Below are 18,143 nucleotides of genomic sequence, written 5' to 3'. Positions count from 1 at the left end.
TTTTTATGATTGAGCTGTGGGAATTTAAAAAAATTTATTCTAGATACAAGTCTCTTATCAGATATATGATTTGCAAGATGTTTTGTGTTAACGTACAAAGAGGAAAAAGAACTCCATCTCTTCCAATAATTCAATCAGCAAACACTGTGGTCATGGGGTAAAACATGGTAATGACAATTATAAAACACCTTAATACATTAGCAGCATTTTATAATTTTCAACCTAATCCTCACATGGATGGTAATAACAGGCCTATTTCTGAAGTTGAGAATCAAAGGCCAGCAGAGGTAAAGTGACTTATTCAAAGTCTCTCCTGACTTCATTATTTTTCTATCACTATTTTTCTACGTGTCATCTTTCTTATTTGTTTTAAATTAAAGTTCTCTCCCTGTGTTGCTTTCAAATGTGTGAGCAAGCTGTCTCAATCCTTTTTAGAGCAAGGCAGGTATGTTTACACAGGAATTCCTCAAAGTCTCAGAGCTAAGTAGGATTAATAATACCCAAGTCTTTGGGTACCTCGCTCAGGCTGTGAGATTATACCTACACACTGATAGTGTGACAGATCTCATAGAAGGAACTGTGCAGCCTGGCAGAGATTTGTGAAGGCTGACATGACAAAGGTGGAAGGTGAGTGTCCCAATGAACCCAGTTTGGTGGTGTTCTATTAGTTTCTTAGGACTATTACCACAACATTGGCAGCTTAAAACAATAGAAATTTATTCTCTCACAGCTCTGGAGACCAGAAATCAGGCTGAAATTAGGTTCACTGCATCAAAATCAAGGTGTTGGCAGGGCCACGATCCCTCAGGGAGGCTCTAGAGGAGAATCAGTTCCTTGCTTCTTCCAGGTGCTGGTGGCTGCTGGCATTCCTTGGCTTGCGGCCCCAACATTCCATCTTTGCCTCTGGGGTCACACTGACTTCTCCTCTTATGCCTGAAATCTCCCCTTGCCCACCTCCCCTTATAAGGACACTCGTGATTATATTTAGTCCCAGCTCCCACGATCCAGGATAATGTCCCCATCTCAAGGTACAAAATCTTTGCCATATAAGGTGACCTTCCAGGTTCCAGGGACTAGAACATGATCAGTACACATCCAGGGACCATTACTTAGCCAGGGGAGGGGGGTTTTACAAGACCCAAGAACAAAGTCCCAAAGTTGTGAAGGAGCAACTTCCACTATCTTCCTTTCTTTATACTCACAGTCCAGCTGTTTTACAAAAACTGCTCCTACAGCTATGGTCTTTCTAGTCCAGCCCTAACATGATCCCCCAATATTGCTGAAAGTCACCATCTTAGTTACCTGACCAAGTAGCTTCAGTTACTCTTGAGAACAATTTTATACAGAGGAAAACACTATCGAAGATTCAAATCTGTTGTACAAAAAACAGGAGGAAAAAAGAGAAACTGAACAATATATTGTTGTCTCTTAAAATTATTTACAAATATATGATAGAAATCTAACATTAGATAAGGAATTATACACTTAATATTAAATCACTTCTCAGCTATGCCAAAATAATTGAAATGTGCAATGCAGTCGTAAATGGTACACATGCAGTACACGGTTTAAAATGTACTGGCAATTTCTTTCCTCTTATACTAGATAGTGAGTATATGGGTATTTTTACCCCTATCCTTTGTAGGCCTATAATACCTTTACAGTATTTTTAAGGTAATTTTTAAGTATTAAAAAAGAAAAAGGGTACAACGTAATCTTCCTCCATAAGTCCTAAAAAGCATCCAATGTGCTAAGCTTCAGGTTGATGTCTAGAATTACATCAGTAACTGTCTCAAATGCCACTGCTAAAATCTACAAACCGGTCAACTCCTTGGTTATGGAAAAAAACTCTTGCTTCATTATTAACTCTTTAGGGAAGTAGAGGAAAAAAGGTACTGAAAATGAGAACGTCTCTGACCAACCAGGAAACAGACATGCTGATTAAGTTTCCCGATCTTCACATCCTTTGCCCTACAATTTCTATTTTTTGACACAAAGATTTTTGCACTATTTACTAAGATTAAATTATCCATCTCCCAGATGGATTTTGTTGGCTAGACGTTAACTGCCACAGTTCTCCCTTTCTTGCCATAAGCAACTTGGCCTCAAAGGAAAGATATGCTTCTGAAACACTTAAAAAGTTGTTTTTAGTCGAGAAAAATCATACTTTCTCATTGACTTAAACTGCAATTTCAGATATTTATTCTTAAGGAAAAAGTATAGCGCCAAGAAAAATTTATTCTTATATCCAAAGCATACTTTCCTTTCTGACAGACAGGAAAAAAATTTCTAACATAGTTCATCAGAACCATTCAAAAAAACCTCAGAGATGTGTGCTAGACAGCAGACAAGCTATCTACCAGACATGAAGAAGGCTGGAGAAGATCCCTATCCTTAATTCTGAACCTCTTCCATTGGAAATCATCCATGCTAAATGATGGCTTTGGGCAGGGGAAATTCCATCTGCATTAAATAAGTCACAGATCCTCTGTTCTCGACTTGTGATTTTTCTGTCTTCGCGAAGTAGATTTTAAACTTATATGTGAAAAATGTCAGAAATAAAAATCTCAGAATATTTGCAGGATTTTAGTAAGACACGTATTTTTCATTAAAGGTTCTCTAAACTGCACTTTTAATGTCTAGTCCTTTACAGTGGAGTAAATATGGCTACTAAACCACCAAAATACCAATTCTATGCTAGGCTTAATAAGAAACTTGGTCTATGGCCACTCTCAGAAACCAACCAAGACCGAAATTCAATCTGCAGAGCGTCCTGGGGTAAAGCAACCAAGCCCATCTCAGGCTCCCAAGTAGCTCGGGGTAGGAGTCCTTGTCCCCAGATCCGGTACCATTTGGACCCGCCCTTCTCAGAATACAATAGTATTTGAGAACTTGTACACTTGTTAGGTTAAAGCAAGAAAAAACACAGTTTGGATTAATTTCAAATTTAACAGAGGTGCCAGAATAAGAGCCTCAACTGCTAACCAAACCAAACTATCAATTTTTCAAAGCAAAATCAAAACAAAGAGCCCCTCAAGTGAGTGGGTGGGCCGGCGGACCAGCCAACAGGTATTTCACCTCCACGTGAGTCTGATGTGTTTCAGTGAAGAGGCAGAAGGCTTGAGACTCAAGTAAACTAAAGGCCATTCTGTAACTTCTCTGGCAGCATTCAGGATAATGGGGAAGAACTAGCACCTCGTCATGAGGGAAGAGAAAAAGTTTAAAATTCAGTTCGGGGCCAGTGGGCTAAAGAGTTGCTGAGGAGAAGTCATTCTGAGGTTATTACAGTACATTGTAGTTCAAACCGTTTTAAGGCTTAAAACCCCTAAGAAAATCTGTGTGGCAGATTTGGCTAGGAGAGCATGCCCATAGCTGGTCAATCAAAAGTAACAAAGACATTCTAGAAACGGTAGAGCCTGAGACAGTTTGTTTGCATTCGAACATTAAGCTTAACATGGGTGGGAGGAAGATATTTTTTTTGGAAATGACGTAAGGCTATTGTTTTCGTTTTTGTTTTTCACCGGGCCATGCAGCATGCGGGATCTTAGTTCCCCCACCAGGGATACAACCCATGCCCCCTGCATTGGGAGCATGGAGTCCCAACCACTGGACCACCAGGGAATTCCTGTAAGGCTATTGTTATTGTTGCTGTTATTATTTTTAACGTTTATTCTGACCTGTAGTTCTTACTTTTTATTGCTCAAACTGATGACACCTGCAGAAATACAGGTTACACAAAACTGAAAATGTTTAGAGTAAGTTAGGCAAGACCGATCCCATGCATGTGGCTAACCGAAAGTCCCTTTCTTCTGTGCTAGGTGCGAGCAAAGATCTGGATGAGTGCATCCTGGGAACTCGTTGGCGGTCCAGTGGTTAGGACTCTGCGCTTCCACTGCAGGGGGCCTGGGTTTGATCCCTGGTCGGGGAACTACGATCCCCGCAAGCGGCGCGATGGCCAAAAAAAAAGGCTTATGCATGAGCGAATCCAAGATTAACAGGGAGAAAGAGCAAAACGAACCTAAGGCACAAATACTGAAATGTGATTCCTGGACTAAATGTCTGAGCTATAAATGTAAGCAAGTACTTGGTAAAAGGTTGCTAAGAAGGATCTAGATGAGAAAAAAGAACCAGGAAGCCACTAAGTCAGGAAGTGCAACCAAGAGAGGCTGACAACCTGAACTGGAGCAGGTAATCTGGGCACCATCAACACAACATCGAGGAAACAACAGACTGAGGGGGAACTCACATGAATTTGCTGAGGGTTTAGTGAGCATCTATTAAGAGCCTATTTAAAGAGTTACGTCACGTTAGGTTAAGTAAGGGGATTACATATACGTATATTTTGACGCACATATCTTAAATCATTCATGCCCCTGAGCTCTCATTAAAAGTTTAATATCAAGTTAGTTAACTGACCTTGAATTAGCCAAAAAGCCAGTGTTAGAAGAAATGTACTAGAGAGAAGCTAGTGTACAATGGCTATGGCCCCAAAGACAAAGCATTTGAGGTATTCTTCCAGTGCCAATCCACGCACCCATTCAGTCTCTGATAGTTGAACAACTTTGCTCTCTATAAGGACTATGTTGGGCCAGATTTAACCAAATTTTCAATGGATGGGCCGCAGAGTTCCAGGCTTCTTGGCTACAAGTAATCGTAAAATTCTATCAAGGTCAACAAAGAATTGTTCACAGTTAAAAAAAAAAAAAGTCCCAGGCTTCCCTCGTGGCGCAGTGGTTGAGAGTCCACCTGCTGATGCAGGGGACACGGGTTCGTGCCCCGGTTCGGGAAGATCCCACATGCCGCAGAGCGGCTGGGACCGTGAGCCATGGCCGCTGAGCCTGCGCGTCCCGAGCCTGTGCTCTGCAACGGGAGAGGCCACAACAGTGAGAGGCCCGCGTACCGCAAAAAAAAAAAAAAAAAAAAAGGCCCTATCTATTCTTATTATTGGCTCATAGGGCGATTATATAACAGAGTCTGATAATTTTAATGTGTTTCTTAAACAACAGTAGTGTGAAAAGGTCTTTGTTTTTTAAAAAACAGCAAGTTTCACAAAAGTAAAGAACCAAAAAGAACCGAAAATATAAGCTCTTAAATAGGTTATTCATTGATATGGATTGAAAAATATGAGATGGAAAATGTTTTAATTCAATAAACATTTAGTAAGTGCCAATTGTGTACCAGGTACAGCTGGGTTTCCACTAAGTTAGGAGTTCACACTTCAATAAGTGTGATTTTATTTATCTAACATTGTTTATATACTAATAGAAACAAATTTGAGGTACTTTTTAGCTAAAATATTTATCACTTTGTCTACCAGGTCAAACACAGCTGGAACATAACAGGTATCTAGCAGTTATTCTATTTATAGAAGTTGGCTAAGCAACTGAGACCCTTTTAACATTTTATCATGTATGCATTCAGGTTTTAAAAATATATTATTATAAAGAGATTCCAAGTACATTATTATTTACAAATCAGTATACTTCTATGAATCTGATATTTCAGACAGCTGATAGGTAATATTTTGAAAAAACTTTAATACAGAAAATATATAATTGTTTGGAAAGGAAATTAAGGAGACAGACATTTATTCAACACCTACTTTTTGACTAACATCATCCTTGGGTTATTTTTATAAAATTCAATTCCTATAAATCTAAAAGAAAAGTACTGACATTTCTGTTTACTATTGAAAACACAGAAAATAGAGAAATGCAGATACTTGCCTACAGTTACAAGTGGCAAAAGCTAGATTAGAACCCAGGCCCAACAGATTATAAACACGTTATTTCCCATTACAAATCATATTTTAAAAATTAATTTGTTTCTCCATGGGACTAATCTAGGCGTAATTTTAAGAGTATGAATTAGAACTTGTGAGAATTATCAAAATCTTTACTTGGTCATATTGTGCCCCAAATCCTCCACAGGGTATTCACTGCCTACACTTCTAGCATTTGGGGCTTTTAAGAATGTAATTTTAGCTTATATCACCAAATTTAATCATACCCTCTAAATCCCATTTACATTGTAATTCTAAGACGGTTCTTCTAAATACAAAATGAGAAAAGAACTGAGGTAATTTTCTGGAAGATATATGCAAACCCACAATTCTTCCTTCACTTTTCCATATATTTCAATATAAGAAATACATATTCAGAATTACTAAAATGTTTGCTAAATGTTTAATACCATGTATTGGTTTTTCTTTTCAAAAGTAAACCATATTCCAGAGGAAAAAGTTCTGAACAAGATGTTAAAGGCCAAGAAGTTGTGCTATAAACAAGGCCTCCTGGCCCATTATTACCCAGACTTAATTGACCACTGCCCCCATTTTCAAGTAACACCACTCAGGATCTCTAAGCACTACTGAACTCCATAAAAGCTATGGAAATAAATGCTCCTTAATTGGTAGATGCTAAGTTTAATAAGTGAGTACCTGAACTTAATGATTTGGAAATGAACAAAATATACAGGTATACACTTAATCTTTAGAAACCTGGCAAAGAAATCCTTGTCATCAGTAATTTTTCTTTTCATAGTCCTGTCTTTTCATTTTCCCAGTATTCCTTAATATTTTTCTTTAATAAATCTTCTGCTTATTATCCATTTCTCTTCTACTGAAGATCTATGATTAGAGGTAAATGGGACTAAATACGTAAGAGAAAGCAGTGTAAAGTATCATTTTGCCATGCAAATTTCATGATTATTTCGTGAGTAAATATGGGGGGAAAAGTTAAAATCTGTAATCTTCTACTTATATAATAGACATGGAATGTGTATTTCTGAAGACCACAGAGAACTTACACATTTGAAATATTTTTGATTAAAAAAGAAAACAGCTGATAGGACTCTGTAAAAGCAATACTTGCTTCTTTCCCCACAGTAGCTATCTGTGAATGACTTACAGCTCTCATGAATCTCTGCAACAGTCCAAGAAATCATCTTATTACTTTCGAAACCTTAAATGAACCTCCTATTACCATGGTAAAATATTATACTAAAAATAAGTGTAAATAAACAGGGTGTAGCTGCCACCCAAGGGCACACAAGTGAGTCAGTATTTAGAAGTGGGGATAGAGTTTTTGAGTATTGTCATGCAGTGCTCATCTCTAACTGCTCATCCTCCCTTTTCCATGAATATACAAGCTTAAGTATACACCCACCTCCTTCACATGTGCCAATCCTGGAAAATGGCATAGTGGGGGCAGCTCTCAAAATAAAGATATTTTAGGAAAGCATCACATAATTGCCTGGCGTTTGAAGGCACCGGGCTTTTAGTATTCTTTTCCTATTCCTCCCACCCCCTCATCGTTTTTCTAGAGCTCTTTAATGCACCTTCTATACCTCAAATTCCCTACCTGACATTTCCGTTTACTCACAAACATGATTTCCCCCCAAGGAAATAAATATGATAATTTTATGCTTTTTCTTCAAATCTTCAAAAAATACAACGATTTATCTCGAGCAGAGTATGCAATTTTAATTTCTAGGAGAATACCCTGAAGATTTGCTTGCCAAGTTTATCTATTATAAATATATAATAAAAATCATGTTCATTATGAAATAATAATTTACAGATTTTAAATGTTGCTTGATGTTATGAGAAGATAACATGACAAAAAATTGCAAAAAAAGATTTCCCCCCTTTAACTTCATGGTAAAACATGAACATGTTGGATAACAGAAAATAATCACAAAACATTTAAGTAAGATTATCTGCCTAGCAATCACCATATATGAGCTCAAGGGAAGTGAGAAGAGTCCCAAACGGCAAAACTATTATTGTACTTCCAATACTTCTGTAGCTAATTCAATAGCTAAAAACAGAACAAATTCCAAATATGAATCCTGAATAACTGTAACGTATTTCACAAAGTGTTGTCAATCTCATTTTATTTTAGAGTATTTTAAATGACCAATTATATTATAAAGCCAATTTATTTTTGAACCACCTATGTAACATACATGGACATATTATCACAACGGAGCCTCTCATTCTCTTTGAAGAGTTCTTGCTCTTATGCTATTACTTTATTACATATGGTTTAAAAATTCTTGCTCTTAGGCTAAATTCTTGCTCTTAGGCCACTACTTTATTAGATACAGTTTAAAAGTGTGAAAGCACAAATTACAATTTAATTAAAATACAAGAACAAAAATGTTAAACTGTTCACATAGACAAATCCTGAACTCCCTCAGCACACAATTCTGCCAGCGTTATTCAGCACCAGTGAGCAAATGAAACTTGTGGAGAATACGGAGGAATATCATCATAGCAATTTACAAACTTGTCACCTGAGAAATATACTGAAAATGTTTCAAAAGATTGAGATTTGGACAGCGGAAACAATTTTCTCCCAGTCTCAGCTAAGTTACTTGCTACATAAAGCTTCAGCTTAGTACAAAACAAGCAGCAGATATAAGTAAAGACAGAGCCTTGCTAGGAATTACAGAATAGAATAAAACAGCTAATTAACTCACCAAATAGCCTTTGGCTAAAAGCTGCATTCTTCTCTTTGTCTCAGGCCTCTGGCTTCCAAAGACAAATTACATGCTCTCTGACAGAATGATGACAAAAGGGCACACCGTGATCTCTTTTCTGCTATTTCCGCTAGAAGAAAACTGAACCACACTGCAGCCTCCAAGAATAAGTACTTCATATGAGCATGCTCGGTATCTAATTTAAATGACTTGGTATTTCATGTCAGCATGTGATGGCCTACTTCCAAACTCCGAGAGCTGCAAATTCAGTCGAAGATCATTTACTGCAATAAACTAAACAGAACCACCCAATGATAACTGATTTGTTTTTAACTTCATGATTTTTGTGGTTCATTTAACGTGATGTGACTGGAAATGATTATTCCTATACCGTTATTCAAACAAGTCCTTAGGTTTCATTAACTATGTCCACATAAGCATCCAAAATGCTGGAATGGGGCTTCCCTGGTGGCGCAGTGGTTGAGAGTCCGCCTGCCGATGCAGGGGAGACGGGTTCGTGCCCCGTTCCGGGAAGATCCCACATGCCGCGGAGCGGCTGGGCCCGTGAGCCATGGCCGCTGAGCCTGCGCGTCCGGAGCCTGTGCTCCGCAACGGGAGAGGCCACAGCAGTGAGAGGCCCGCGTACCGCAAAAAAACAAACAAAATGCTGGAATGAACTGGAAATTTCAAGATATCCAGGATGTGATCCTCAAAAATAAATCTGACCACTGATAAATTAAGCAAACTATAAGCCTTTCATATTTCACTTTTTAACCTCTTCTTCTGTCCTCCTGCCTATTCACTAAATAAAGCCATCTACAAACTATCTAGTAGTATTTTAATTTCTCCTTTGGAAATATTAGTAAGTATCAGTAAACTAGAATGTTCAGTGTGTTTATTAAAAATGTCTGCTCTCTTCAAACTATAGCAAATAGGATCTTTCTCACCTATAGATTATACATTATATAACAGATTACATGCTTATATAAAACAGACCTCACCCAAATGTTGATAAAGCTTTAAATAGGACTTAATTTTTTTTGTTTGCATTTTCAAGAACAATTTTACCAAAATGCCACACACACACAAATCAACCAAATAGTTTGTGTATGCATGTTTCTGTCACCAAGTAACTAATTTGCCTGGTTTGTTGAGTAACTTGCTGCAAAGGCCATACAGTTTTATATGATGGAAATATGGTCAAGAAGCTTATCTTCTGCTCACCATGACCAGTTCAGTCTTGCAGAAACAGAAACCTAGCACAGCAGATACAGCCAGCCCCACCAAACCAACCAGACAATTCTCAAATGTCCACTTCCCATTTTCACCTTGGGCAGACAAGCAAACTAGGAAGTGTCCATGCACTCAACACACACCCAGCCTGGGAGAGCAAACCACTGACAGAGTGGGGCTGCCCTTTAAATGGGCCCATGTGCTAATTTACGATTTTCCTTTCTTCACAATCCTCCTTGGTTACTTCTACCACTTCCCTATTGTAAACTACGTATACCCCGCCCTGCTACAGATGTCTCATTTTGTGAACTCTCTCCCTCCTCCCCCAACCCCCAAATTAACACGGAAGGCCTGGGAAAGTAAGAAGGCGTAGGAAATAGACAAACTCCATGGTAGCAGCCGGGATAAGGTCCCTCATAAATGGTGGGACAAGATCCTTAAAGGTTCAGAGAGGTTGTAAAAAATAAAATGTTAAAGTTTTAAAACAAACAAACACAGAGAACCATTTATGGAACCACATCTAATTCCAATACCCTTCTAGAAAACAAAAGTGTTACATTCAAAGAAACGTACCAACACACTAGTTTCTTTAGCATTCTACCAAAGCATGTACCAAAGAAATGTACCGCAGAAAAATTCATAAGTTCAACTACAAGGTCTGTGGGTGCTGTGTGCTACATAAACATTCTATCTTTAACGAAAAAGCACAGGAAGTGAAGGAACATAGAAAAAAAGCAAATTATCAAAAACGGTCAATATGCATATGTCTCGTGTACTGTTAAGTCTAGTAAGTTTTGTGTACTGTACATGTCAGGGTGAGGATTCTGTAGAAAGAGTAAGTTACCTAAAGTACTCAAGGAAAGCTCTATGATTCCTGAATGAGAAAGGAAAAGTTCTTCACTGAAAGCTAGCAAACAAACAAAAAAATCTATATATGACACATGGTACAAGGCAATGCGGGTGGAGTGGAAGTAAAAAACGAGAAAGACTATCTGTCTCCAGCAGAGCTTACAGACGATGAGGCAAGAGGACAAATAACTAAGGTGAGATCACCACGGCAGAAGAGAGGTTCCTCTGTGTTCTGGAGTTTGGAGGGAAGACAGAAAGCATGCTATGAGGGGAATTCAGAAAAGGTTTTGCGAGGGGGTGAACTTTTTGAAATGCCTAGACGAATAGTGAGGATCTGGCCCAGAAAGGAGAGGGAAGGAAGAGGAAACAGCCAGGTCAGGGACTGGGAAGGAGGACAGCAGAGGACCTGGGAACTGGTATGGGGACCAGAAAGTGTCAACACTGGGACTAGGGAAAAGAGGACAAAGAAGCTCATTATTCTGGGATGGTACTTGGAAGCAGCTGGCCAGAAGCATTTTATACCCTGAATAATGGGAGAGTTAGGGTCATGTGTTAAATGCAGAATGGAAGAGTCAACTTTGGAAAGACAGGCAGATACAAAAACAGGGGAAAGAGGCATTTATTCCAGCACATGGCGTAGTAAAGCCCTTGTCCAAAGCACTTTTTTGAATTCTTCCGTATCACTTAACATCTCTTCAAACTGAACTTCCTCTCTCCTAAAAATCTGACCTCAGCTGTCTGATTCAAATTTGAGGTCACTTGTAATTACATGTATCCTTTGATTTTACCTAGAGGTCCTGTTTTTTTTTTCTCTTCTTTTAAATCTTTCTCTCTCATCACTCATTCTTTAATTTACTTGCTTACGCTTTCTCTACCCACAAAACCTGATAAAAAGTTTCCCAAATGCTACCCTGATAAGAATGGATGAATCTGTAAAAATTCAACAGAAGATATAACCTATGTCTATGAAGAGTAAGCAACCTCTGAAGACCGTACACAGTTCTAGTGCATTTCACTGCATGTACACATGCGAGGTTGGGTGGATCTCTCTGTGTAATAAACTTACCTGGCATTCATTCCTCACCACAGGAAGCGGAGGGGAGGAGGGAGAATGGAAATGAACATACGAGCCTTATATTGCAATTTGTTGTTTTGTTTTTTACCAGAGGGTCACAGCAGAATCATTTGGGTAGCAAAAACACACTCAAGCACACGCGTTCAGGGTCCAGAAATCTTTCAGTCTGCACACTCGTTGTGGGGGCCAGACGTTATGAAGAAGCTCCCTACATGATTTTGAGGTTCCTCTGATTAAGAGCCGCTGTTTGAGGTACCCATCAGTTTACAGAGCGAGATGGACACATAAATAATTGAAAGACAATGATAGAGACAGGGAAGGGAGGATGTTAAAGATACAATAATTTTGCATGATTTACAGATCAGTTAAATTTGAGCAGGATTGGCAGGAAGAATGAAGATGTTCTGGTACAGAAAGGCAGCTGGATACCTCAGAGGACCTTTCAGAGCAAACAAAGGAACAACACCGGCAAGGCAGAAAGCCAGGGCAGATGCGTACGGGTGGGGAAAGGCGGGAAGCGTGTGCATGGTATGGGGGCAGCAAAGCAGAAAGAGGCCAGCAAGGCACACGGACAGTTTATGAAAGACTTTATAAGTAATTCTAGAATGCACTAAACACATGAATGAACACATGTATCACTGCTAGCTCTTCAGAGACACAATTTTTTTTTTTAGGCTGCACCATGCGGCCTCCAGGACCTTAGTTCCCCAACTAGGGATTGAACCTGGGCCCTCGGCACTGAAAGTGCAGAGTCCTAACCACTGGATCACCAGGGAATTCCCACGAAATAATTTTAAATAGTGCACTGACATGGTCCTATTTATGTTTTTAAATATATTGTTGATGGCAACTTGTCCGCAGAAAATGGATGAGGGAAGGGAGATTAATGGCTGGGGACTGATCGTTGATATGAGAATTAGAGGGAGAGTCAAAAGTAGTACAGTAAGAGGAAGACTGGAGAGGAAATAATAAATTTGACAGATTTTAAGGACAGAATCAATAGGATATGGTGCTGGACTGGATGGAGGGGTCAAACAGATGGAAAACTAGAGTACAACTGTAAGGATTCTGGTTGGGGCAAGTGGGTGCAGTGAGGCGACTAATTAAAGCCAGAGAAGACAGAGGCAAAAGACGGGTGTAAGGGTTGCATCTCAGGGAGAGTGATTCAGCACAAGGAGAGCGGACAGGAAGGAGAGTTAGCTCAGTTTGAAACAGGTGGAGTTTAGCATCCTGACAGCTCCCTGGTGATATCTACTATTGGCTGAAGGAAATATACATCTGGGGTTCACCACTACAGACCCCGGGAACACTTTTCTAATAGCCTTGTGGGGTTGAAAATCAGCTTAGAAAAGGCTCAGGTGGGACTGAGTCCTCAAGAGACTTAATAACAAGTATATTTACTGAGGGCTTACTTTTTGTCAGACACTGTGCTACAAACTTTACAAGGGTTGCATCATTTGCCCCTGCAACAACGTTACGTGATAACTTTATTTAAAATCTCAAATAGAGGTGAGAAGATGAAGGCAAAGAGCTTTTTAACTGTCTTTCCCAAGTTCACACAGCTGGCAAGTGGTACAGCTATGCTATGATTCCCTAGTTGGTGTGTTCACCAGGAACTTGCTACACTAACTCAACTGTTAGGATGCTTAAAAAAAAAAAAAAAGCAATAAATAACACTTACAGAATGTTAAAAACATATGGGTTCATTTAATATTAGCAACATCCCTGTGCAATAGATCTGATTATTATTCTACCTATTTTACAGATCTGGAGACAGAGGCTCAAGAGGCTTACCCAGTGTCACTGATAATCAGTACAGGAATGTGGATCCAAAATTTTGGACCCCAAAACCCATGGTCTGAATGAGATCTAAAGGGCAGTAAGCTTACGAAGGAGGCAGAATTATCAAAAAAAAAAAAAAAGATTTTCAATAGCTGAGACAATGTGGAAAAGAGGCGGGGTAAGAGACGAGAGTGACTGTGAAGAGAAGAACTGATAGTTAAGGGAGAAGTAATGAACATGAGGCAAGGAGGACTAAATCGGTTTCTATTTAGTTTTATTGAAGTTAAATTTACATTCATGAAACTCATACCTGGTAAGTGCACGATTCAGTGACTTTTAGTAAATGTATAGGTCGTGCAACCATTACCGCATCCACTTCAAGAACATTTCCATCACCTCTAGAAGTTCCCTTATGCCCGTTTGCAGTCAATCTCCACTTCCACTCCCAGCCCCAAGCAACAGGCTCTTGAAGAGGAGAAATAAGCCACAAGTTAGAGGCAGCCACAGTCACCACTGTCACCACTTCCTTCTTTGGGACAAACGGATGACGTTCCTCAGTACAACACAGTAACAATCAGTCATTAGTACTCACGCTATACATCTTGTTGGTAAAAGAGTCCTATTCAGATTTTACTGCTTTCCAATTCAAAGATCTTCAGAGCGTATCAACGAGAAAAAAAAGTAGAAGCCCTGTGACTTTTTAAAATATGCAATCTTAATAACTAATACAACTGGGATTTTTTTCCAAATATATAGCAATAAAGTGAGCCCAGGCAATGTACAATTAAAAAAATAAATAAATAAATAACAGGAAGAGTCTCTGCAAAATCCAGGGCATATATTTGCAAAAGTCTTTGGTAAAGGAATACCTTCTGCACAATAATTTGTTACTGTCTGACAAAAGGAGAATTGTAAATTTTAAAACATATTTTCATAAAGTAAACCTAAATATCCCAATGACTTTTATTGCAGTAACAAACCCTTAGCATCTACTTAGCGTGTGGCAAGATAATGAATAGATGTAATTATACATTATTTTGGAATTCAAGCTGTCTCTTGCTATAGACAATGCTTAAGGCTATAAGAAAATCTCTCGCGCTTTATGAGAAAAACAAAAGCGAATGCAAAATTTTGCTTCCAAATAAAGACATAAGAGAAAAATATTTTAAAAAATATTGTATTGTGTAAGTGAAAAGAAAAAATGAGGGTGGGGCAGAACTATTTTCTGCTTTCTACTGAGAGACAGAACGTATTTCTTAGTGTCTCTTCCCCAAAACCAGAATAGTCAATTTCTTTCCATTCTAAGGATTCTTAGTCAATTGGTTAAAATATTATCGTAAGTATCACAGAAATTTATAACCTAAAAAAAGCAATTTGTTCCCTTTGTTCATTCATTCATTCTACAGATATTTATTTATTTACTTATTGGCCGCGCTGCATATGGGATTTTAGTTCCCCAGCCAGGGATCGAGCCCGCACCCCCTACAGTGGAAACACAGAGTCTTACCCTCTGGACTGCCAAGGAAGTCCCCACAAATATTTATTTTTACTTAAATTTTTTATTTGATAAATGTGACATGTAACATTTTGTAAATTTAAGGTTACTTTGTAAATTTAATGTTACATTTTGTAAATTTAAGGTTACTTTGTAAATTTAATGTTACTTTGATACATTTATATATTGTACTATGATTGCCACTGAAGCAATACTTATCACATTACATCATTATAGTGCAATATTATTGTCTATATTCATTACACTCACAAATAGTGACTGAGCATCAACTCTGTGCCAGACACGGTTCTACATACTAGGGAGAGAGCAGCAAACAGGTCTCTGCTCTCACGGAGCTTACTTTCCCTTGGGGAAGAAACTCGATAAACAAAGAATGTACCATATTCCCTCAGGATCCACGGGGGACTGGTTCCAGGATCCCCCCAAGGACACTAAAATCTGCAGAGGCTCAAGCACCTTATATAAAATGGTGCAGTATGTGCATGTAACCTAGCCCGTATACTTTAAATCATCTCTAGATTAGTTATAATACTTAATAGAATGTAAATGCTACATAAATAGTTGCTGGTGCGAGACAAATTCCAGTGTTGTGTTTTGGAACTTTCCGGAATTTTTTTTCTAAGTATCTTCGATATGTGGTTGGTTGAATCCGAGGATGCAGGACCGTGGATATGGAGGGCCGACTACAAGTCAGCGGGAGAGGGTTATGCTAAGATAAATGACTGAATGAAGGCTGGATGGCCAAGCAAAGTCCTGAGGAGGTAACATTTAAGCACTGGCTTGAACAACGGCAGAGAAGGCGGAAAAGAAACCCAGACAGAGTGGACAGTGTAAAGGCTCCAAGGCCGCCATATATAAAGAGAAGAAAGAAGGCCCAGGGACTAGAGTGTGGTGGGCGAGAGAAAGAGCTGAGAGATGAGGTGTGAGAGGTCGCAGGTCCACTGGTGTTGGATTTATGAGCCAGAGAAGGAGCTCTGGATTTTATTCTAAGTGCTATGGAAAGCCGCTCAAAGGCTGTAATGTGATGTGATTTGTACATCTGTACATTTTAAAAAGACACCTTTGGCTACAGCATGGAGAATGGGTTGTAAAGGGTCAAGAAGAGAAGTGAAAACAGTTGAGAGGCCACTGGAATTGTCTGGGTGAGAAGTGATGGTGGCGCAGCTGTGAGGTACGGCAGAGAGAGAGAGAGAGAAGCGCGGGCAGATCTAGGATGCTTTTGGGGCAGAGGAAGGGTCAACAGAGCCTGCTGATTGGAGGTTGCGAGTAGGTGGGTAAGTGAAGGAAAGAGAGAAATTAAGGAAGGTGCAAAGATTTTATTGTTCTTCTGATTAGGTCCATGAGACACTGTGTGGTGAGGTCAGTTGGTGGAGAAGCGGGACAAGGTCTGGCTGGAGATGTGGGTTTATGGGTGACTGGCAAATGCTGTGCAAAGCTCCTTGGAAGTGAATGAGGTGACGGAAAAGGGAACACAGGACAGATGCTGTGCCTTCATCAATCCACAACGCCTATTACAGGTGCTTGGAATATGGGTGAAAAACTCCGACCCTTGCCCTCATGGAGTTTACACTCTCTCAGAGAAGACAAATACAACGTAACAAATAAGTAAACCGTGTTGTATGACAGGGTGGGTAAGTGCTGTGAAAAAAAGAAAAAAATAGAGGAATCAAGGGTGTGGCTAGGGTGGTGGAGCTAAATGGGGGTCTGGGTGAGCTCATTCAAAAGATGAGATGTGGGGCTTTCCTGGTGGCGCAGTGGTTGAGAGTCTGCCTACCGATGCAGGGGACACGGGTTCGTGCCCCGGTCTGGGAAGATCCCACATGCCGCGGAGCAGCTGGGCCCATGAGCCATGGCCGCTGAGCCTGCGCGTCCGGAGCCTGTGCTCCGCAACGGGAGAGGCCACAGCGGTGAGAGGCCCGCGTACCACAAAAACAAACAAACAAACAAAAAAAAGATGAGATGTGCACGAAGGGCCAGGCTGAGGGAAAGGGCAGTGCTAAGTCCCTGAGGTAGGAATAAGTAAGATCACTGGCATATCTGAAGAATGGCAGGGAAACCAATGTGGCTGGAGCAGAAGAAGAGCCAACAAGGAGTGCCCAGAAAAGCAGCATGAAACCCAAAAGTACATGATGTCATGGAAGCCAAGGGGGAAAGGGTGTCAAGGACCAACTATGCTGAACGCTGCCAAGAGTATGAGTAAGACCAGAACAAAGAGGTTCTTAAAGCTGGAAGTGCAGTGTGGAGCCAGTAGAGAAGAAAGCCATCTCTATGGAAGGGCAGGGAAGGAGGTCCAGCTGGCAGGCGGTATATTCACTTCTAAATGTAATAAGAAGACAGGTTCTCAGGACTTAACGATCACACAGCCATCATATAAGGATTTAAAAATTTTAATAATGTCAACATCATCAATCAATTCTGGGATCCAAAAAGCCCATTTTGCTTATTTTCTCATTCTATTAATTACAAACCACTCAAAAATCACTACTCTATTTCTCAAAAAAAAAAAAAAAAAAAGAAAACAGTACAAGTGAACCAGTTTGCAGGGCAGAAACTGAGACACAGATGTAGAGAACAAACGTACGGACACTAAGGGGGGAAAGCAGCCGGGGGTAGGGGGTGGTGGTGGGATGAATTGGGAGATTGGGATTGACATGTATACACTGATGTGTATAAAACGGATGACTAATAAGAACCTGCTGTATATATATATATATTAAAAAAAGCATGCCACAACAAAATCCATGGAACCAAATTTCTAATCCAGCAGTTACTGTGAATAATTTATCTATGTGTTCTTTCCATAGCCCATCTAACTCCCTATCAAATAACTACAGTTGACCCTTGACCACAGAAGGTGGTAGAGTCACCCACCCTCTACACAGTCAAAAATCTGCATATAACTTTACAGTCAGCCCTCCATATCTGCAGTTCTGCATCTATGGATTCAACCAACTGCTGATCGTGTAGTACTATAGTAGTATATATTTACTGAAAAAAAAAATCCATGTATAATTGGACCCATGCAGTTTAAACCTGTGTTGTTCAAGGATCAACTGTACATCATGAACCTTATTATTCCTTTAAGTTTGAAGTAAATGTGGTAAATCCTTTAAAATGCATTTACATATCTTTGTTCACTATATCATTCACAATTAGTCTTAAAAATTGAACACAATAAAGGTCACTTTATTCTGTGCTATAAAA

The 18,143-nt window shown here is 39.5% G+C and overlaps 1 protein-coding gene across 5 annotated transcripts in view; it reads right to left on the bottom strand.

Moving 5' to 3' along the window:
- The window catches only part of PLEKHA5 (pleckstrin homology domain containing A5), a 242,566-nt gene that overhangs the window by 134,037 nt on the left and 90,386 nt on the right, over positions 1-18,143 (bottom strand). Inside the window, exon 4 of one of the 5 annotated variants that reach the window (XM_082666879.1) lies at positions 840-1,372. The exons of 3 other annotated variants lie outside the window; for them this stretch is intronic. In XM_082666879.1, the coding sequence (XP_082523005.1) occupies positions 1,339-1,372 (34 nt within the window). In that variant the 3' untranslated portion in view covers positions 840-1,338. Of the gene's footprint in view, positions 1-839; positions 1,373-13,777; positions 13,889-18,143 lie in introns of those variants that run through there. One more of the 5 variants, XM_082666878.1, reaches the window with a different exon arrangement.

The sequence above is a fragment of the Grampus griseus genome (genome assembly GCF_964374135.1).
Source record: "Grampus griseus genome assembly, chromosome: 11".
In the NCBI taxonomy this organism is placed as follows: Eukaryota; Metazoa; Chordata; class Mammalia; order Artiodactyla; family Delphinidae; genus Grampus; species Grampus griseus.
The sequence above is the reverse complement of the archived record's forward strand: the minus strand, read 5'-3'. Positions and strand labels throughout refer to the sequence as shown.